This window comes from Eublepharis macularius, chromosome 3 (genome assembly GCF_028583425.1).
Source record: "Eublepharis macularius isolate TG4126 chromosome 3, MPM_Emac_v1.0, whole genome shotgun sequence".
Classification (NCBI taxonomy): Eukaryota; Metazoa; Chordata; class Lepidosauria; order Squamata; family Eublepharidae; genus Eublepharis; species Eublepharis macularius.
Window position 1 is genome coordinate 174,784,096 of NC_072792.1, and position 23,296 is coordinate 174,807,391.

At 44.1% G+C, this 23,296-nt stretch overlaps 1 protein-coding gene across 2 annotated transcripts in view; it reads left to right on the forward strand.

Annotated features, from left to right (window-relative positions):
* The window catches only part of DLG2 (discs large MAGUK scaffold protein 2), a 526,395-nt gene that overhangs the window by 198,024 nt on the left and 305,075 nt on the right, over window positions 1–23,296 (forward strand). For both annotated transcript variants that reach the window (XM_054975099.1, XM_054975100.1), the window contains 3 exons: window positions 6,513–6,649; window positions 16,349–16,493; window positions 17,831–17,972. In XM_054975099.1, the coding sequence (XP_054831074.1) occupies window positions 6,513–6,649; window positions 16,349–16,493; window positions 17,831–17,972 (424 nt within the window). The remainder of the gene's footprint in view (window positions 1–6,512; window positions 6,650–16,348; window positions 16,494–17,830; window positions 17,973–23,296) is intronic.

Sequence of the window (23,296 nt, forward strand, 5' to 3'; positions counted from 1 at the left end):
GCATGTGGCAATCGCAAATCCCACCCTCTTTCCTCTCCTGGAAACCTGCACTGCTGTAATTGGGGGGGGGGCATCAGGCTTAAAGCAGGAGCAACAAACTTAACCAGCTTTCTGAAGTGTCAGTGTGTGCGTTATTGTATTTCTGAAGCTACTTAGGGACTAGATTACTGTTACTTTGGAAAGCTAGATCTAAATGCATCCTTATACAGAGCAAAGGCCGAACTCTACCCCAGTTCACAGCTCTTTTCAGGGTGTGTTTTGGCTCAGTGTCTGTTCCAAAACTGAGAGCGTGGGGTGTTGAAAGGCAGTACAGTCTACTAGTTAGATAGTCAGATTAGGACTAGAAAAATGTCATTTCAAATCCTCACTCAGCCATGAAACTCAGTGATTGATCTTGACCCAGGTGCTCTGTCTGAATCCAGCCTACCTCATAGGGCCGTTGTGAGAATACATTTGGGAAGAGAGAACGATACATGCCATACTGAATGTCTTGGAGGAGAGGCAGGATAAGAATGAAAAAGACAAGGATGACTCATTGTAAATGTATAACTCCTCCCTCTCTTTGAACAAACAAATAATTTGCCAAAGGGGAAACTTTCAAGGTTAAGGGAGAGCTGTCAGAAATCAATTACATAAACTGTTGTTTCTTTTTTCTTGTTAACAATTAAATGTTTGCTTGTTGGAATATTGCCTGTCAGCCTGTTATAAAGTTGTCATGAAGCGTTTCCATTTGTACAGAAATTGATTCCTGTGGTTATCAATTGAGACGGAAACAAATGATGCTCTGAGAAAACATGGAGGCGGCTCATCTCTTCGTACTTAACAATCTCTTTAGATCATTCCACCTGTCACTTTGGTTCAGATCGTGTTCCCTGGATACGTTGCAGTTTCATCCTCGGACATTCGCTTTCCTCTAATTGCTAGTGTTCAATTGTTTCGGTTGCAATTTTTAGAGGACCTCTTGAGAATTATTTCTTAACCTACGATCGCTCTGCACTGTGTCCTCAAACAGAAGGTCCACAGACAACGTCGTCCAACTACTTTTCTGTTTACTGCCGTTAGAGTCAAGTCTGCAGTTAGATCCAGTCTGCAGTTAGATCCAGTGGAGTCTGTTTAAAAACATGGGGTGAAATCTTTGCTTCCATCAGAGATGTTAGGCCTGTACGGGCCCAATGTCTCAATATGTCTGTCAGTCCAATATATGCTTTTAAGTTTTTTTTACTTATTTAATGTATAATATTTATTGTGGATTACCACTTCCAGCCTCATTTCGAGGGAGAGGCAGTCTAAGAATATGAAAAATAAAATAAAAACAGTATGTTCCCTGCTAGGAACTCAATTTCCAGGTATGTAAGTCCCAATTCGGATCAGGACTGGGCATGCAGAGAGTGGGTACTTATGCCTCCAACCCCCATGCCATTTTCCCAGCCCAAAATGATCTCATGGGAGCTCTGATTTCCCAGCTGGGAAAACTTTTCTACACCATCAGTACATGAGGAGCCCTCAATGGGGCAAACAGCACGCTAGGGCCATGTCAGGTTGGACAAACAGTGCATGAGGAAAGGCTGAAGCCCCTTCTTTACATGTGTTGCAGTCCTGATCTGAATTGGGCCCCATACATCGAAGTATTGAGTTTCCAGCAGGGAACTTGCATGCCTGGCCTACCTCACAGGGTTGTGAGGATAAAATGGAAGCAAGGACAACAATAGAAGCCACTTTGGGTCCATTTAGCGAGAAAGGCAAGGTAAATAAGCCCCAATGGATTGGTGGACTGGGGGGAATGAAAGGTGTAGTTGGGGAAATTCACCCTCTGTTTTCTGAGAACAGAACAGATCATACCTGTGAGCAGGGGTCATTTCCTAGAAAAAGAGCTGCAGGAACTCATTAGCATAACTCATTAGCATATGCCACGCCCCTTTCCATCACCAGAAATGCATCATTGGCATAGATGATTTGCATATGCCACATCCCCTGACCTCACCTATCGTGGCTGTTTTGGACCCAATCCTGGCAATTAAGGGCCGAAATTGGGCCCAAAATGGCAAAAAGGGGCTGAAAATGGTTGAAAAGGGGCCTAAAATGGTCAGAATTGGGCCGCTGCTGAGCGGGAGAGTGATCCACCACCCATAAGGCCTGATCCTGGCTGTTTTAGGCCCAATCTTGGCCATTTTGGGCCCAATCCAGGCCAAAAATGGGCCCCAAATGGCCAAAAATCAGGTGGGTGGGGCCACCTGACATGTGACCTCTTTGGAGAACTACTGGAACTGCGTTCCTGCACATTCCCCCTCAAAATGAGCACTGCCTGTGAGCCAATATAATATATTGATTAGATACTAGAACTGGGCAACTGAGATTCAAATCCCCATCAACCACAAAACTCACAGAGTGACTTAGATGTCTTCATATTCCGTTAGACAAACCTACCTTACAGGATCATTGTGTGGATAAAGTGAAGGATGGGAGAACTATATGTGCTACCCTGAGCTCTTTGTATAAAGAGCAGGAAAATGTGATTGAGCATAATCTTGGCAAGCACAAATCCAAGGTTCGCCGCTAAGAATCTCCAGTTAAAGGATCTCCAGAAGGAAAGCTGGGTAAGAAGATTCACTTTGACGAACCTTTGCTGACAGATAGGACTTGTTACTTGGTAACAACAGGCACTTACTAGAGGTGAGCACGAACCAAAATATGAACCAAAGTTTGTCACAAACCAGGCTGTTTTTTTGGTTCACGAACCAGCGGTTCATTGGAGGGCATTTCTGACGAACCGCAATGAACCACAGTGATTTGTAGGCCGGTTTGTTTGGTTCGTTTGTTGGATCATCCCTACAGACAGCCTGGCACTGATCAATCAGTTTCCTAAGCAAGGGGGGATGGGCTTTCTGCAGACCTTCTGCTGCCCTGGAAATGATGTATTCACGAATCAAATGAACCATTTCACAAAGCGGGCAATTTCATGCTCGTTTGTGGTTCGTGAAACGCGACAAACCAAAAACTGCAACGAACCGCCATTTTCCCAGTTTATACCTGCCTCTAGTACTTACTCACATGGTAAAAGGCAGTGTATTCGTAAGCTTGGGAGCGCTTCTGCACCCTTCAGTTCCAGCTACCTTTCTTCCCATATTTACAACAGCATTTGGAGTGAATTGACACCATCAGAGACCTTTCTGAGTCTGATATGCGTCATACAGATCTCTCGCTACAATTTTAAAAATTCCATCCTTCTTCCCAAGAGCTCGGAGTGGTTTAAATGGTTCTCCCCCTTCTAACCTCACAACAACACTGTGAAGTATGGTGAGGTGAAAGAAAAGCCAGTACAGAGTCCCCTCGAAATCTTCAGGGATGTGCAGGGGTTGGAACCCGAGTGTTTTTTTCTCTTCACACAGAAATGTTGTCACAGTATGACCGCTGAATTCTGTGGTGCAGCAGAAAATGTTTCGCTACGTTCCTGCTCAGAAACAAAAATGGGATGATTTGATGATATTTGGATTTATAGATTAAGAATCACGAACAATAGAAAAAAGAGAGCTCCTATGTTTAACATAGAATAAACAAGACTTTGAAAACGATATATATTCGTTGCGGAGAAAATCGGAACTCAGTTTGTAGTTTAGTTTTTGTCTTTTTCTTATATTTCTAAACTGTAATTATTATCATTAGCTGCTTGTCGTGTTTGTTATTTCATGTTTATATATATTGTAAGTGTGGGGTTTTTTAGATTGTTGTGGTTTTTTTCTCCTATATTTTGACTGTTTATAGCTTAAATAAATAAAATTTATAAACGAAACAAATGAGAAACAAAAATGGGATAGTGTCAACTGAGTAGCAGTGTTGGTCTGCAACAGAAGAACAAAATTCAAGTCCAGTAGCACCTAAAAGGCTCCGACAAAGGGAGCTTTGACTCTCGAAAGCTTGTACCATGGGAATCTTGTTGGTTTTTAAGGTGCTACCGGACTCAAATTTTCCTTGGAAAACAGGGGAGCAGAAATTGAATACCACCAATGAGAGACAGCTTTGTGGTTTGGGTAGGATTTGAATTTAGATTGTGAGATGCACACTGAGATATAAATACTGGAACAGTGATCTCCAACATGGTGCCCATGGGCACGGTAGCATCTGCTGTTGTGTTTTCTGGTACCTGTTTCCTTCTTCCCTAAAGCAAAGAGTCACTCCTGTATCCTTGATGCAAGAGGGACATCAAAAGATCCCATGATGCATCTCTTTTATATCTCCAGGAAGCACCTGTTCAGAAATAGTAGACTCCATCATAGAGCCTCCTTACATTTTGTCATTGGCCGCATACCCCATGACAGCCATTTTGTGGTGGCACCCACTACCTGTTCTCAAAATCCCAAAGGTTTCCTTGCATTAAGTAATTTCCATGATATATATTCTGTGAAGTCCAATGTCTGTCTCATTGGCATCTCATTTCTGAACTATTCCAGTCCTTTGGAATGGTGGAACACCATCACCATATTTATCTTGGGGATCTCTCTCTCTCTCTCTGAATATGAATAATCAGTTTCTTCAATGGGAAATGAGATGCTGCTTCATTTTAATCATCCTGCTAGTTGGAAGTAATTTCACTTATATTTTTAACTGTAGTCATAATTCATGCAAAGTTCACAGATTTCTAGAAATAGTTCAGGAAGTTCCATCTTATGATGTATTGTCAGTTTCAGCTGGCTTTAATTAAGCCATTATATTATGACATCCTTTTCTTTTGAAAGAGAATAACCTTTAAAAATCTTATGGCCTATGATCTGTCAAACCAAACTAAGTTCAGAACAGTTCTGCAGTCATGGAAAAAGGTAAATGGTATTCTCTACAATGTAGCAAGTCTCTTTAATCAATGTGAACAAGGTTGCTGGTATGCAATGGCACCTGTTTGATAGTTCATATATATCACTCATGATAATCCATATTTTGTTTCTTTTTATTTGTTTCTGTTTTTGCTAATGTTTCCTGTCAGTGGATTCAGCTGTATAGTGTGCATGTTATATCAAGACTTGACAAATCACAGGTGCCAGGTCACCATGGCACCTAGAAATTTCATTGTGCAATTACTTTTGGTGGGTGGCGGCTACCTTGGGTATCAATAATTAGAAAATATGATCATATTCATAACCCTAAAGGCTGAAATACAAATCTGGCAGCTGAATGTTGGGGCTGGCTTCTAGAGCCCCCCCCCCCACAATTGTCAAAGTTTGTTACATGGTTTCTATACTCCTTGTATGTGGTATTTATCTTTATGTAATTGATATATATAATATGCATATAATTCTTGTATGTATGTGTGTGTGTTATGTACCGTCAAGTCTACCTGTGGTGACTCTTTGAATGAAAGACCTCCAAAACGTCCTATCTAACAGAATTTCTCATATCCTGCAAACTGGAGGATGTGGCTTCTTTTATTGAGTTAAGCCATCTTGTTTTAGATCTTCCTCTTTTCCTACTGCCTTCCACTTTTCCTAGCATTAATTGCTTTTCCAGAGAATCTTGACTTCTCATGATATGACCATAGCCTTCGTACCCACTTATTTGTCTTTTTGGCCCTCCATGGTATCCACAAAACTCTCCTCCGGCACCACATTTCAAATGAATCAATTTTCTTCCTGTCCGCTTTCTTCACTGTCCAACTTTCCCATCCATACATAGTAATAATTCTTCTATATTGATACAAAAATAATGACAAAAATGTATGCATTTTTATGAAAAAAATTGGCAGGAGAAAAAGAAAATGGTATAAAAGTATTCATCAGTTTGTTTATTTACATTTATTTAAAAATTTAGCCCACATTTCCCCCACAAAACGTATTTCAGAGCAACTAAACAAAAATGAACTTGAATAAAAGCAACAAAATATGGACAAGTTAACATGCAATGTTTGGTTATTTGTTTGTTTGAATTATGTATAATTTCTCTTTCTCACTGAGACTTGTAAGTAAATACAGTCAACAACGGCGGCATTTAGTAATAAATGCAGTCAGGTATGCAGATTTGCAGCGATTTGGAAACAAGCAGAAATCCAATACAACACTGAAATCAATACTGAAACAGCATATGCAATTAAACCTGACATATTAAATGATGCAGAAACTTTCCAGTAGGAAGATAGTTACTGCAACAGACAGTACGCAGTAGTATAATCTACAGTCCCTATCCCTTTATCTCTCTGGACCATTTCTTTACAACATGGTCCTGCTACCTTTGTAAAAAGCCCTCTTGAATAATTCAGTTTTGCATAGTTTGTGGAAAGTCAGCAGAGTGGAGGCCCTCCTAACCTCATAAGACAGGCCATTCCATAAGGTGGGAGCTACAACAGAGAATGTTCATGTACAGACAGTTGTTGATTCTTCTCATTTGTAAGGTGGCACCTGCAGAAGGCCCTGATCCTACAGTGCTGTAGGCACAATAAAATTGTGTGACATGCAGACGATTAAAATGTCCTGCCCGCTCTTTGACCACATGTGCCTTTTGAATGACTCTTGCTTTCCCTTCTTCTTTCTCAGGTCTGGGATTCAGCATTGCAGGAGGTGTGGGGAATCAGCACATCCCTGGAGACAACAGCATTTACGTTACAAAAATTATCGACGGAGGGGCAGCGCAGAAGGACGGGAGGTTACAAGTCGGAGACCGGCTTCTTATGGTGAGAAGACGATGTCGAACCCTTATGTGCATGTCTGGGCAGAAGAGCAGCTGTGCTGCCTCGGACCAGCAGTGCACCTTGTCCAGCATCCTGTCCAACATTGGACAATTGGATGTCTCTGGAAGGCCTATGTGACGGAATGGGTCTTAAATGCAAAGATTACCAAATGCTGCATCCAGAGAGTGGAAGGTAAAGGGTTAAAACAGCTGCCTGACGGGAGAATGATTGGCGTGCTGCTCCCCCCTCTCTGTGATTAGCCAGCAAGAAGGTAACAAAAGGCAGGGTTGGTATGGAGATAGGCAGGGAAAGGAAAGCTGAGGTAAATTTTGTCTGTTAAACAGAATACTTCACAAGCATTAGGCACAATAGTCTACTTAGAGCTCAGTTTCAGTGGTTACAGATTTTAGAAGTGAGAAATTGGTACTTTCAGACTTAAATTTCTTAAACAAGGTCCCTTTATACATTTCACTTCACAGCTTAGGTGTTCTGATTTCCATACAGCACTCTTTTTCTTGTACTCCAGACCCAGGGTTCTCCACAGAGCCAAAACTCTCTTTTCATATACTGGGCAGGAATTGTTCTTCTCTTAAAACATAACCCTGCTCTCTTGGCCTGCCTATCTCCATGCCAACCCTGCCTTTTGAATAAACCCACTGTTATCCTTTTGAACTTTACTTAGCCTCTAGTGCCATTTCATTTTAAAGAAGACGTTCCCCTTACTTGATTTTGGGCTGGTATATAAATCAAATATATATATATATATGTTCTTGATGTGTGGGACAAAAGGAGTTCTAAGTTACACCCACATTTATGCTACTGGAGGCTTCCCATCCCCAGCAAACAACCTCAGTTTGGGAGGGAAAATCTACCTCACAGTGGGAGAGGAGAAGAGCCAGTTTGGTGTAGTGGTTAAGAGCGCAGGACTCTAATCTGGAGAGCTGGGTTTGATTCCACACTTCTCCACTTGAAGCCAGCTGGGTGAGCTTGGGCTAGTCACGGCTCTCTGGAGCTCTCTCAGCCCCACCCACCTCACAGGGTGTTTTGTTGTGGGGATAATAATGACATATTGTCGAAGGCTTTCACGGCCAGATAACGATGGTTGTTGTGGATTTTCCGGGCTGTATAGCCGTGGTCTTGGCGTTGTAGCTCCTGACGTTTCGCCAGCAGCTGTGGCTGGCATCTTCAGAGGTGTAGCACCAAAAGACAGAGATCTCTCAGTGTCACAGTCTTTGAAAGACACTGCACTTTTGGCCATCCGGAAAAATCAGCAGTGGCTGAACATAGCCTAACTCAAACAGGACACAGTACCCTATTCCAGGACACTAAAATACTGGATAACACTTCCAACTACTTCATCAGATTGCACAGGGAAGCCAACATCTCCACACTGTGACACTGAGAGATCTCTCTCTACCTTTTCAAGTTCCAGGGATGCTGCCAGGCTCTGGGCCCAGCTATTATTTATTATTGGTACCTTTCCTGTTGCCTGCTCAGGTAAGGTTTCTGGAAGTGGTGCGGTAGGGATCTACCCCTTCAGATTCCAGGGTTGCTGCCAGGCTCTGGGGCCAAGCTATTATTTATTATTGGTACATTTCCTGCTGCCTGCTCTGGTAGGGTTTCTAGGAGTGGTGTGGTAGGGATCTTGATGGCTGGAGGAGAGCCTGCTGACCCCCACGAACAACGAACATGTTCGTGAACAGGTCATGTTCATCAATGTTCATCGTTCATTGTTCGTGGATGGCAACGAACACTATGTTCATTTTTTTCGGTTCGTGCCCATGTCTAATCAGGACTGTACCATTTAACAAAGCAGGTTGGAGCTGACATGATTGAATGGAAGAGCCCCATACCACCACCCCCAAACCCTTCCTAGGAAATTAGCATGGCAGGGAGAATACTAGATTTCGGGGGGGGGGGGTTGGAAGTAGGACTATTTGTGTATAGAACTCTTGTCTACTTAGTATGGCAGGGATTCTCCAGGATCTCAGGTTATATCACCTGATTCTGTTAACTGGAGATATTGGGGATCTTAGATGCTCTATCACGGCCCCACAGCCTGTTTGCCATCAAAAAAGAAATCCTACATATAGAAAAACAGTGGTCAAGAAGTTTCAGAGAGAACCTTTGTCACTGATGTGCTAATCTTTGATAGACATGGACTGATGACTCTATATTTTAGTACTGAGAAGGAAGGGATTTATGGCACCTGAAAGTGTTGTGTGTGTTATGTGCCATCAAGTCACCTCTGACCTATGGTGACCCTACGAATGAAAGACCTCCAAAACATCCTATCATTAACAGACTTGCTCAGATCTTGCAAACTGGAGGACATGGCTTCTTTTATTGAGTCAGCCATCTTGATTTGGGTCTTCCTCTTTTCCTACTGCCTTCCACTTTTCCTAGCATTATTGACTTTTCCAGAAAGTAGCAAGTTGGTGCGGGGGAATATTTTTACTAGCAAAGTGGTGTGGGGAGGAAAACATTAACCCTTCTCCCAGCACCATACCCCCAATCCAATCTCTTCTACTGTCCGCCCCCATACACACCCGCAATAATGGAACAGGAATACAAGCTGTGGAGGGCTGTGTTTACTCACTGAAGCAGTTACCCCTCAGATCTGGAAGACTGCCCTGCATCTCAGCTCGCTTAATTGAATCAGTTACAGATTTCTACGCCCCCCTTTCCCATCTCTCCTTTGACAGTCTTTAGCTGCTGTAACTTCTAAATTATTTGGTGTGGATTAATCTTGCTAGTTCCCACTTCTTTTTCTTTGTAACCTGACTACCCTGGGAAATATCTGTCAGTTGGATGGTGTTTCTTTCGTTTTCTGCTGTGAAAAGTGAGTGATAGAATTCATTACATTATGATACAGGAGTTGCCAACTTGCGTCAATAGAATATTGTCCCTGTCACCCATAAGAATGGCTTCGGCTTCCCTGATCTGTCTTACGGGCATGAAGAATTTGTATTAGTTCTTGGTTTGGTTCTCTGGGGGGAGGTTTTCTGTGTGTGCAAACTTCTGAAAGTTTGCTCTCCGACAGGACTTTCTGAACCTGTTCCTATGGTTATCATGTATGTGGGGAATCTATTTTGCTTCTCATCTGGGCTTTTTTTCGGGGAAAAGAGGTGATAGAACTCAGTGGTGGAACTCAAGACTGCACAATGTCACTTTGGGTCAGCTGGAACAAGGGGGGAGTTTTTTAAAGTTGCCCTTGGAGAAAATGGTCACATGGCTGGTGGCCCCACCCCCTGATCTCCAGACAGAGGGGAGTTTAAATTGCCCTCCGTGCCACTGGAGCAGCATGGAGGGCAATCTAAACTCCCCTCCTTCTGGAGATCAGGGGGCGGGGCCACCGGCCATGTGACTATTTGTAAGAGGTGCCGGAACGCCGTTCCACCGCGTTCCAGCTGAAAAAAAGCCCTGCTTGTTGCACGAGCAGGTTATGTGTTTCTTTTGCTAAAAGCAAAGATGCCTGATTTTCTACGATGCTCCCATCTTTGATGCAGTGCAGAAGCTGATTGAAAACTGTGGCAGGCTGTCAGTGCATCATGTGGAACAGACACCAAAACGGGGATAGCTAGCTTCCTTAACCTTTCGGAAATAATGACGGGCAAATATTCTGATGTGAAATCTAAAACCACTCACATTTTTCAGGCATCCCTGAGGAGCACTCAAAAATATTTGAGCATATCCAAGTACTCGACAAGATGTTCGTAAAATGTTTCATATGCACCCATCCTTTTCACGGCCAGTTCCCCTTATACCTGCCATTTCCCTGCTCCATGAATCTTAGCATTACCATTCAAAGGTAATGTCACGTGGATGCCTTTTTAAAGAGGGAATAGGTCTGACCTTTTCATACAGATCTCCTAATCTTCCCTAGCATGTTTTCTTGCCAGACTTAGTAAGAACTGTAACTGTAGCTGCTGTAGCATAGTGAACAAACTCAGTGTTATTACTATCCCCACAATACAGCTGGGGAGCTGGACTGAGAGGAGTGGTTTACCCAAGACCACCTGCTGAGCTCATGGCATTAGTGAGATTCGAACCAGCAGACTGCTGATTCACAGCCCAACCACTTTCCCAAGGCCACCTGCTGAGCTCATGGCAGTAGTGGGATTCGAACCAGCAGACTGCTGATTTCCAGCCCAACTACTTTCCCAAGGACACCTGCTGAGCTCATGGCATTAGTGGGATTCGAACCAGCAGACTGATGATTCACAACCCAACCACTTTCCCAAGGCCACCTGTTGAGCTCATGGCAGTAGTGGGATTCGAACCAGCAGAGTGCTGATTCACAGCCCAACCACTTTCCCAAGGCCACCTGCTGAGCTCACAGCAGTAGTAGGATTTGAACCAGCAAAGTGCTAATTCAAAACCCAGCCGCTTAACTGCATATTCAGCTGTTGCTAGCAGGATCTTCCTGACATCCTTCCTTGTCTTTCAGAAACAGTACCTCTGTTGTGTTTTGTGTTTTAATCCTGAGCAAACTCACAGCCCCATTGAGCCACATCCTGCCAAGGCTAACCGTGTCCCTTTTTTTCTGTAAAAGACAAAGCAAAAAAAAATGCAGCCGGGTCCGTTGTTTGTCTCCCTTCCAATGCCCAGTCAGCACCAGATGCAACCCATTCAGTTCTGTGCTTGGAGGGGATAATACATAGACAATGAGATGAAACAATAGATCTGCTTTCTTAAAACAATTTTTAGGCTTTCAGCAAAAGGAGCCGCTTCCTTTTTAGAGCTTTCCCAATCATTCCGAGCTTTTAAAAGGCCACATGAATACACGGCAATAGACCAATTACAGCCCGCCAGTTCACAGATGTTCGCTGGAGAATACTCGAGTTGCACTTGAATACATTGGAAGGGGGGAAATTATACTCAAGAGGGTTTCCCCCCCCCCCCCCCTACAAAAAGACATAACTTTGCTGCCGCAAAAATCTGCATTCATCTTCCTCTTAAATACAATTCAGTCAGATCCCAATGAACCATGTGCTACTGCGGTAAAAGGACAATTTTCCACTTGAACAAGAAATTTAAATAAAAATGTGTATGCTCCCGCTAGAACTCTTAGCTTCCTTGCCACAGTTTCTTCCGACTTTCCTACCAGGCAGTAAAGATTGTATGGAGAATGTGAACAAACAGGAAGAAGAGAATCCATCTATTGCTTTTGTATTGGCTCTCTCCTCTGTGGAACTGCAAACAGCAGCGATAGGGTTCCCTGACGGTTTCTGTCGAAGAATTTTGCCCAAACCTCTTTAACGCCAGAGACAGTTTCCTGGCCCTAAGGAAGCCCGGCTCGCTTCAACCAGGGCCAGGGCCTTTTCAGTCCTGGCCCCAGCCTGGTGGAACGCTCTGTCATGGGAGACATATTATCGTTCCGCTGGGCCTGTAAGACAGAGCTGTTCCGCCAGGCATTCGGTGGTTGAAGGGGGCGGTGCCATGTCATCCTCCCACCTTTATGGTGGGGGGTTCTCCCCACCATTGCACCTTAATGTATTTGGTTAATTTATTTTATTATTGTTTATTGTATGTTGGTTTTAGAATTTTTGTTTTTTTATTTTTATTGATTTTAACTGATGTTCACCGCCCAGAGCCCCTGAGGATGGGCAGTTTATAAATCAAAGTAATACTAATAATAAAGCAATAAAAATCCACCAAGGCAGGAAGACTAGGGGACTAACAGCGAAATCCTAAGAAGAGTTACTCCAGTCTAAGTCCATTGAAATCACTGGGCTTAGACCGGAGTAACTCTGCTTAGGATTGCACTGTAAATGCCATAGGCCCTGGTCAACCTGTGGGTTCGAGAAGGGGATAAATGATACGTCTTCTTGTGACATGTGATTGATTGGCGTGAGGAGCGAGCCCAGAGGGAATCATTGCCTAGGGGCTCATGGTGGTTCGGACTGGAGTTGCCACCCAAGGGCAGATTGGGAGGCTTTGAGGGGGTATGGCTGTGGGTTCCCACGGAAACTGGAATGGGGCCTACTGAATCTGCACCCGTCAACCCCCCAACATCACATACGGCTGCGTAAGCCAAAGTGACATTGTGGCATCGACGGATGCCGTTTTGCCTCTCTGACTCCCACCACCCCTCCACTGAATGCCAGCAAGGGAAGCGGAGTGCCAGTGGGCGGTTCTCCCACTGGAAAGTGGGCATGCGGCAAGCCTAATTCAGAGCATGGTCTGGGCCGGTGACTGTAAAACTTGAGGGAACACTTTTCACGTCATTTGTCTTCTGCAGAACCCCTGGATATCTTTCCATGGAACTTCTATGTGTATTGAAAATCTAGGAGCATAGATATGTCAGCTCAGGAGCCTGAGGGCGGGGCCAGTGTTGAAACATGGCAAGGGGTGGGGCATATGACTTCTGGTGGGGCCCGCTGCTGCTGTCTCCCGCATTGCCTCCGATGCCTGCACTCACGGCCTTCCACGGCCTGCTTTGTCACCTCTGCCCCCAGCTGCATATGCTGCCTAGTGCTGCCGGAGAAGGTTGTGCGGGTGGTGCACGAAACATCCGCATTTCTGGCATCATTGGCAGTGACACCCCTAGCTGCATCCACCACCATCAGGGAAAGGGCGTGCAGGCTGTCTCTGCAGGTGGTGGGAGAGCTTGCAAGCGGGCAAAGGCAGGATGCACAGGCAGGTCAGGGCACATGGGTGGGAGGGCAAGAAGAGGAGGTTATTCGTGGGCATGGGGGGGGGCGGTGTCTGAGCACTGTCTGTCCAGGACTCCCCAAAACCTAGAACCAGCCCTTCTTGTGGGTACCCATGTTTTTCTCTTGTCCATGTAACAAGGAAGAACTCTGAACTCCATCGTTAACTCAACCTTACTAGGATCATTGTACCCACCTGGCCTTCCTGACATTCTGATCCCACCAAGCCATGCAGAGCCCAGCATTGCAATGAGTTACAAGTCTGCAGTCCTGAAAGCAGCCCAGTACTGGAGGTTTCTTTGAGGGCTGCACAGACCAGTTAGATGTAGTATACGCACTGCACAAGTGAGAAGATCGAGTTGTACTGCAGGGGCAGCCCTGGGGAGTTGGGAAATGCCTGAAGATTTGGGAGCAGTGCCTGAAGAAAGTGATGTATTGAGTGGAAGAAGCAGACTTTTTTTCAATGATAGAGTTCAGGAGTGTTCAGCGCAGTGAAGGGGCAGGTTGATGGCGGAATCAGTGCAACTTCACTCAAAGAATAATTGTGGGATTCAGTGCCACAACATGTGGTGGTGGTGGAGAGTGTCCTCAAGTCATAACGGATGGTGACCCCTGGTGGGATTTTCATGGCAAGAGACTAACAGAACTGGTTTGCCATTGCCTGCCTCCACAACCCTGGGGTTTGTTGGAGGTCTCCCATCAAATTACTGACCAAGGCCAACCCTGCTTAGCTTCTGAGATCTGACGGGATCAGTCTTTCCTAGTCTATCTAGGTCAGGGCTCCTCAACATGTAGTACTGGCTTGTAGTTTAGAGGCTTTTAAATGGGATTAAGCAATGTCATGGAGGGTGGAATTGTCTCCCTGAAGCAGTCAGGAAGGCTCCTACTCTCCTGACTGTCCACAAACGATGCAAAATTGAATTATTCAGGGGAGATTTTTACAAAGGTAGTAGGACCATGCTGTAAAAAAATGGTCCAGAGAGATGTGTTGGTAAAGTGATAAGGACTGTAGGCTATACTACTGGGTATTGTCTGTTGCTGTAATTATGCTACTATTGGGTAGTTTCTCCACATAGTTTAATATGTCGTGTCAATTGGCATATGCTTTGTTTCAGCTCTGTATCAGATTTCTGATTCTTTTTACATTTCTATAACAGGGGTCTTCAACCTTTTTGAGCCTGGAGGCACCTTTGGAATTCTGACACAGTGTGGTGGGCGCAGCAACAAAATGGCTGCCGCAGAATGGCTGCTGCATCCCATCCAATTACTAACCAAGGCCAACCCTGCTTAGTTTCTGAGATGTGAAATACAAACCGGAGAGCAATGCAAATCGTTATATATCAAATTATTTATATAATTAAGGTGCAAAAGTGCAAAAGTGTGCAACACAGTTTACAGAATTTTCACTCGAATAAAGTGGTCCATCGCAAAGAGCAATCACAAATTCATATATATACACAATCAAGGGTGGAGAGTGCGCAATCAGGGGAAAGGCAGTCCATGTGTCTAGAAATGGAATTAATAAGACAAAACTAGCCGACGGGCATCAGCTGTTGTTCTCAATTCCCGTTTCGGATCTTCTTCTTCCAGGGCTAGTATCCATGGGTCTGCAATGCCATCTCTCCTCACTCCCCACAACAATTTCAAGCGCAAGTTAATCGACAGATTGCGCTTGAAATTGTTGTGGGGAGTGAGGAGAGATGGCATTGCAGACCCATGGATACTAGCCCTGGAAGAAGAAGATCCGAAACGGGAATTGAGAACAACAGCTGATGCCCATCGGCTAGTTTTGTCTTATTAATTCCATTTCTAGACACATGGACTGCCTTTCCCCTGATTGCGCACTCTCCACCCTTGATTGTGTATATATATGAATTTGTGATTGCTCTTTGCGATGGACCACTTTATTCGAGTGAAAATTCTGTAAAATGTGTTGCACACTTTTGCACTTTAATTATATAAATAATTTGATATATAACGATTTGCATTGCTCTCCGGTTTGTATTTCACGTGTTGTTTCCGGGAGCTTCCCTTTTGTTGTTGTCGTTAGTTTCTGAGATGTGACAGGATCAATCTCACCTGGGCTATCGAGGTCAGGACACCGCAACATTTTAAAAGGATGCAGCCACAAAATGGTTGCTGCAGCTTACCTTCAGTCACACAGTGCAGATCCTTGTGCTGGGAAAGTAGCTTCTGCCAAAGCAGTGTTTTTAAAAATCTGCACAGTGAATCAGTACCCCATTCAGAAGCCATGCTTTGCAAAAGCCCCACCCAATTTCTAAAAACACTTGGCAGGCACCAGGAAAGATGTCAGCAGGCACAACTGTGCCCACAGGCACTGTGTTGGAGACCCCTGTTTTACGGTGTAGTTTACTGAATGTCTTGTTTATTGAATGCCCCAGCTGTAGCTTGTGTTGTCTACTTGTGTTGGATTACACACTGTGTAATCCACCTGGAGTCTCAGTGAGAAAGGCGGACTATAAATATGTAAATAAAAATACATAAAAATAAGTCCATCAATGGTTATGAGACATAGCAGCTAAATGGGACCTTCATGTTCAGAAGCAGAACTCCACTACTGGGGCACAACAGGGAGAGCTGAGGCTGCTGTGCCCCTGCTTAGGGACCTCCCAGTCCATATGGATGGGCACTATAATAACATTAATAATCATAACATTTGATTTATATACCGTCCTTCAGGACAAGTTAATGGTCACTTAGAGCGGTTTACAAAGTGTGTTATTATCCTCACAACAATCCCCCTGTGAGGTGGATGAGGCTGAGAGAGCTCTGAGAGAGCTGTGACTGACCCAAGGTCACCCAGCTGGCTTCAAGTGGAGGAGTGAAGAATCAAACCCGGTTCTCCCGATTAGAGTCCTGCCGCTCTTAAACACTACACCAAACTGAGAAACAGGATGCTATGGTCTGATCCAGCAGGGCTTGTTCTTACATGATCAGCACAACTATTGTAATTTATCTTCTGTTCAATGTAAATGATTTCTGTACCTGGTTGTCCTAATGCACTTGTCTGTTTTCCTCCTGGCAGGTAAATAATTACAGTTTAGAAGAAGTAACGCACGAAGAAGCTGTAGCAATATTGAAGAACACCTCCGATGTAGTGTATTTAAAAGTTGGAAAGCCCACCACCATTTACATGACTGATCCTTATGGCCCGCCAGATATTACCCATCGTAAGTGCTTGATGACCTTTTGTTTCAGTGTGTTTTCAACAGCTTTCTAAGCACTATTATGTCTCCTATTCAGATTCTCTGACAGCCAAGCTACAAGTGACAAATTACACTTGCCTGGCAAGTGAACAGACTCACATGTATTCCTCCCTGTACACTTGCCCTCCACTTGCGCTCCACTTGATCACTCGTGATCAAGTGGAGCGCAAGTGGATCACTCGTGATCAAGTGGAGCGCAAGTGGAGGGCAAGTGAACAGGGAGGAATACATGTGAGTCTGTTCACTTGCCAGGCAAGTGTCATTCATCACTTGTAGCTTGGCTCTGAATAAGGTGTCTTGTGCTGGGTCAATTGGTGGAACTAGCTTCATATTGCCTACTGTGATTTGCCGTTGTCCCCAGGGTCTTTCCTGATCCTTCCTTCTGACATCTTTTAACCTAAGTGTTGAATCTGGGACTGGAAGCGTTCTCTGTCTCATGCATTTTAACCGCACCCTTCCTAGCTGAGCGAGTGTCACTGGACAAAGGTGGGGAGCAAAGTAGGAAAGGGTTGGTGCCAATGCTGGAGATCTCGTACACTTGCAGAAGATGGTCTGTTGCAGCTGAAAATAACAGTCTTGTGGGAGCTTAAAGATTTATTGTGGTGTGAGATTGCATGAGCCATCAACCAATGGAGTAAAAAACTCAGGGACTGTAACAAACCCCTGTGCCGCCATTACCACTGCATCTACCCAGTGACACCATTACAGCACCCAACAGCTGTCGTGGGAATGGTCCACACTTGCTCAAAGTGGATAGTTTACTGTATTGACTGGGAGCCAAACTCAATGTGACCCTTGATCTCCTTTCCACCTGTGCTCTACCATGCCCATGTCCTGGGAAATTGGGCCTTGTGGCCTCTCTTTATAATGTTCCTCCTACTCTTCTTCTGTTCATATTTTTTTTTGCAAATTTATCAACTGAAAGTAGTGTTTAATGCTTGTGACCAAGTCCAGTTTCCGAATGGAGGCTTTCCTCCACCACCATCACCCATACCCCATTTGCATCAGATCTCCATCATGCCCGTGTTCTGGGAAATTGCAATTCTGGGAAATTGTGGCCCAGCCATGCCAGCTCTGTAGCATGTGCCTCCACCCCCGACATGCCCTCCGGCGCCCCTCTGGTGCCCTCGCGCCCTGAGACCACCGCCTACCTGGCCTCAATGGGCGCGCCAGCCCTGGCCACTTGTCTAATGCTCCTGCCTTGCCTTAGCTGATTTGCAGTTTCTTTTAACATCTGTATTGTACTTCTAATACGTGGCACATCACTAATGGTAAATGTTTATTTGTGTTTTCCTCTCCAGCTTATTCCCCACCAATGGAAAATCATATATTGTCTTCAGGCAACAATGGCACTTTAGAATACAAGGCATCTTTGGCTCCTATCTCTCCCGGAAGATATTCGCCTATCCCAAAGCACATGCTAGTGGAGGATGACTATACCAGGTCAGATATCCATCTTTACTTGAGTGCCTTTGATTGATTTCTTGCTTCGGGGAACGTGATTTTAATCCCATTATCAGATCCTCAGCCAGGCATAAACAAGGGAGCAATCTCATTATGTCGGAAAAAGATAGCAGGCCATACTCCATCTAGCTGACTCTCAAAATAATGAGGAAGGTTATCCTGTTGTTGTAACCTTGGAAAGGGGGGGAAATGTATATCATTCTCTCTATTATTTAATTAATGGTTGGAATAATGGACTACCGTATAATGAGACAGACAACAGGCATAGCATCAATAGCACTTGCTGCTGCCCAGAGCTGTTTCTCCCTGCCGTATTGTGGCTCAAGACAATATTAATCAGATTAGGAAGCTATTGCATATGGACTCTCTAAGGTGATATTGAGATATGTCACTTTAGAGAATATCTATATATCAAATTAGAGAGTCCAGCGAAGATTTGAGTAACAATGGCTCCTGAATTGCAGAAATGCATATCCAGAGACCTCAAGAAGTTATTTTTCCCAGGAGTCCCCACCATAGGACTGTAATAACCTGCTTGGTAAGCTTTCCCAGTAATCCCTAAATTGCAGGGTTATGGTAGTCCACACTGGTAGGTTATGGTAGGTTATGATAGTCCAGCACTTTGAACATTTTCTTCCATGGTAACTGTGATCTTCATGGATATCAGGGAGCAGAGGACAAAGATGTATTTTTCAGCAAAGAAGGGCCAGGCAGTATATTCTCTCTTTGCTCCGTGGATTCTGCTCCATTTGATGGAGCATTGTCTGAGAGATTCCACAAGAGCAGAGAGAGATCAGATCCAGAAAGGACGGAGTTGGGTGAATCGGCTCGCCCTCTGCAACTTCGAATTTGTTTCGAGAGCCAGAGTTTGGCAAGATGGCAAAGCTACAGAACAAAAGTCTTTCCCCGTTCTTTCCTTCCTATGCAACAGGCCAGCTAAGGTGTGTTACCTGCTAGTGCCACCCTGTTGTGCCTCTGAATGAGCACCCGGTCATTTGGGCTTCTGCTCATCCTGTCTTCATGGGCCCATTCAGCCCCTTAAGGATGTACTAGTGGGAGAGCCTTTTCCTACCAAGCCTTGGCACTTCCTTTTCCTGAGGAAGTATGTAGGAGGGAAGCACTTCCCTTTTCAGTGGGCTTGCTAAGTCTCTGATACCTTCTGTAGCAGAAATGGCTCCAGGAATGCTCCGGTTCAGCTATATACAGAAGGAGCCATGTTCCTTTATTGACCTCCTACAGCCATTTAGGGTTGTATGCCCCGAACCAACCTTATGCTTGTGATTGTCAGTGGTGATTGTGATGGCGTTTTCCCCAACACACCTCATTCCGGACCTCAAATGATGAATCTATCTTTCGTCCAGATGCTAATTTTCAGATTTCACGAATAATATGACTTCTTCAGGGATGTGTTGAATATGCAAAAAGCCCTCCTTCAAAAGTCCTTTTTTGCTTTCGGGACCTCTCATTCAGGACATCTTTACATTGCTAATAGCTGAATTGTCAACGAGTTGACAGCTGAATTGTCCCCAAAGAAAACCTGAAAAACTGCCCTATGGGTGGGTGCTGAGTAACCTTTATTTAGAGATCTCTCACCATAGCACAAAAAGGAAGATTCGGACCTTTTATTGTATCTGGGCTATTGTCCTACACTCGTTCGCCAAATGCTGAAACCTGCAGTTTTGAATATTGCCGGTCAACCCCATTTGCCAAGGTCTGAGGCCCCTTGTTTTTGCTTATGGCAAATGTCATGTGACCTTTCAAATCTGAATCGATTGGCAAGCTGCTATTGTAGCAACCTTATTTATTCCTCACGTTTCAACCCACCTTTCTCCAAAACTGGGTGCAAGTTGTGTTGCAGTGGTGATTGAAACCAGATGCAATGAAAAGGCATAAGAATTAATGAATACCTCGTTCTCAAACAAAACAAATAGGTGGCCATGTCGAGAATCTCAGCAATTGCAGCTTCAGCAAAGCTATTCCATAGAATAGGAGCAGCTGTAGAATAGCGCTAGACCTAGCAGTCATTGGCTGATTCTGCACACATTGTACAATGCACTTTCAATGCACTTTAGCTATTGTTTGGAAGTGGATTTTTTGTTTCACACTCAAAAAATTCCGTTTCAAATGATCTCTAAAGAGGATTGGAAGTGCATTATCCAACGTGTGCAGAATCAGTCGTTGTCCTAAAGAACTCGACAAAAGAGGTATTGGTCAGAGGAGAAGATTTAGGGAGATGGCACCTTAGCATTTGAATTCTCTTAGCAAACTTGATTCCAAAAGCCACATCTTGTTGTTATTAAAAAAAAGTAACTTTATGTATCTGCACTTATTAGTTTTCCAGTCAATTCCTCTCCCCATGGAATCCTGGGAGTTATTAATAAGGATCTCTAACTGCAAATTCTCAGTACACTGAGCAAGCTAAGCCATATGTAATCAATATAAGCTTGTAGTGTAGATCTGGTGTTTGAAGCTAATGCCTCTTTTATTGAAGCCCTGCTTCTGAGCGGACTTTGCGCCAGCCATTTTTCTTGTAAGATAATTTCCTTAGATATGAATCAGCCCAGACGTGCATCGCGATGCTGTGTGTCCATTAAGCCATTGACCGTAAGAATGAAAATCATAGTCAGAGGAGGAAAAAAGGACAGCAAGTCCATCTGCTTTTAGTCATCCTCTAGCCAACTTATGTCCAGGGTTTCATGCCCTCAAGGACCATCTTTCACAGACCCAGCAGTGTATCTCCTACCTTAGTTTAAAGGAAGAGCCACTGAAGTTTGCAAGACGGCTCCTTACAGTGCAATCCTAAACAGAGTTAAACCAGTCTAAGCCCACTGAATTCAGCGGGCTTCGACTGGAGTAACTCTGCTTAGGATGGCACTGTTGGACGGAAGGAAGGCTTCCATAGTACTCAATGGAGGAGGCAAGCCAAAGGCAAACCTAGATCTGGCTCCAAACATTCACTCGGCAGGGAGCTGGAGCCACAGATGAATCCCTCATGAGTAGGCCTATAAGAGATACCTGTGTTCAAGGCATCAAACAAAAATGTGTATGAAATGCACAGGGAATAACTAGACACTCAGCAGCCAATAGAAGTCTGAGAACCGTTCATGTACTACATAGTATGTTTTTTATTTGTGGGGGGAGGGACTGGATTTGCACAGGAGACGTATCTAGTGGTGAGTGCTTAGAACTCTACCTATTTGTTTATTTATTTGTTTATTTATGTATTAGATTTTTATGCTGCCTGTCACTCAAATGAGTCCCAAAGCAGTTTACAATGTTAAAATCAGGGTTTTTTTAAAAAAAAATACGTATTATATATTAAAACTAAAATCAGCACTACACTTAAGGAGTCCCACAAATGCAACCAAAAGTTTAAAAAAATTGGGTGGCAAGATTCCATGATTTTCTTCCACTGCTGTTCACACCGAGGGCTCAGATATGTGAGACACCACGGTGTACCTTGGTCTGTTTATAAAATGCAAAAGGCAGATTCCACCAGCCTTAATTTGCAGGGGGTGCAGCTGTCCAAGAAGGAGAGCTGGGGCTCAGACCCCTAAAGCCACCCCATCCGGTTTCACATTTGCAACTGACTGGCGTGCTCTGTGAGTAGCCTTTCAAATGAAAAGGGTTTTGTGTGCACTGTTAACCAGTCTTGCTTCCTCAGATGGCCCCAAGGCAAGCTGGAGTTGTACAAGTTGACGGTTTGCATTTTATAGACAGGCCAACCAAGAGGGGCGATTTTTGTCTCAGACGTTCTCCGCTTGACGCTCAGGGGAAAGAGCTGAAACAAGGAAAGGGTTAAGCATCCTCCTCTTTCCCCTAAAAATCACCCCCCCACACACACACACACACACACATTACAGAAGAATGGAAGCATCTGCAGTTCTTGTGTTTGCCTCTTAGTCTTGACTGTGTGCCAGAAATGCACAACGAATAGCGGGGCCCCAATTAGAAAGCATTGTACCGAACCGCATGTTCTGTCTCCTTGAGAACGCTGGCCCAAGTGACTTCTTTCTCTTTTTACAGATATGACTTCCCCTGGTAGGTGTATCCCACTGGAACAGGGATAACTGCCAGCCGTTAGGGGGATTCTCATGAGAACAACAGATACAATCAATCCATCAGACAAATTAAAAAAAAAAACAGCCTTTTGTTCTTTTGTTGACTTCTACCTGCTGGAAAGGGAGAAGATCGTATGCCTTCTTTTAAAGTAATTTAAAGTGCTGCAAGCCAACTTTTAAGGGCACTGGCTTGTTAACCTGCTTGAATATAGTGTGACTATTCAGTGTGAATATTTTTGTGATGCTAGATTTGCTTGAAACAAAACAACAACAAAAAAAGCAGAGTGCACCAGAAGTTAGCTAAGGAGCAATTCAGACAGTCTTTGGCTCCTTTGTCTGCTGCTGGGTCCCCCCTTTCCTTCTTTTCAAAGAAAAAAAAATCATCTTAGACTTTTTTGCAGCTTTCTTGATGCGACACAAAATTGCTCCTTAAAGTTTGCCTGCTTGTGTAACAGTTTTGCAACCCGTAGATGGGGGGGGGGGAGCTAAATAATGTAAAGCTTTGGCATTAGCTCTTCATACATTTAGAAAGAACAGAGTGATTTAGAAGGCTTTGGGGGTGAAATTTTTTAAAAATGGTCTGCAGTTGTGCATCCCATTGTTCTGGGCTGTCCATGCATTATGCAACAAGGTATAATATTTCCTGCCTAAGAATGACCCATGCCTGCCCTGTTATTGCTTGATAGACAATACAAGAGTTATCACCTGGTGGTATTATTGTTAATCTATAACTCTCCAAAAAAGAAACCAGAAGAAATTCACAATCAACTTGCTAAAATTTAGTCTTCATGAGTAATTAGCCTCCGAGTTTTCAGGCACAGGTACATGTTTACTTATTTATTTTGACTTTTATACTCATCCCCCCAACGAGTACCTAAAGTGGCTTACAATATATTCTCCCTCCCCCACATTGTACCCTCACAACAATAACCTTGCAAGGTAGATTATGATAAGAAAGACCAATTTGCCCAAGGTCATCCAGCAAGCTTCCACAGCAAAGTGGAGATTCGAACCTGGGTCTCCCAGATCTTAATCCGCTATTGTTATGACTATAACATACTGGTGCTACTTTCTGGCCTCAGTTATCATGTTCTGCCCCTGATTAACAGATAATTGGAACAAAGAACCAGGAGTAGCTTGCTCCATTGTGGCTACCTGTTACTTACCGTGTTCAACACAATTAGACTGTGTGAGCCAATCAGGGTTAAGTTGGGATTGCATCGAGCAACTCAAACAGCTGCC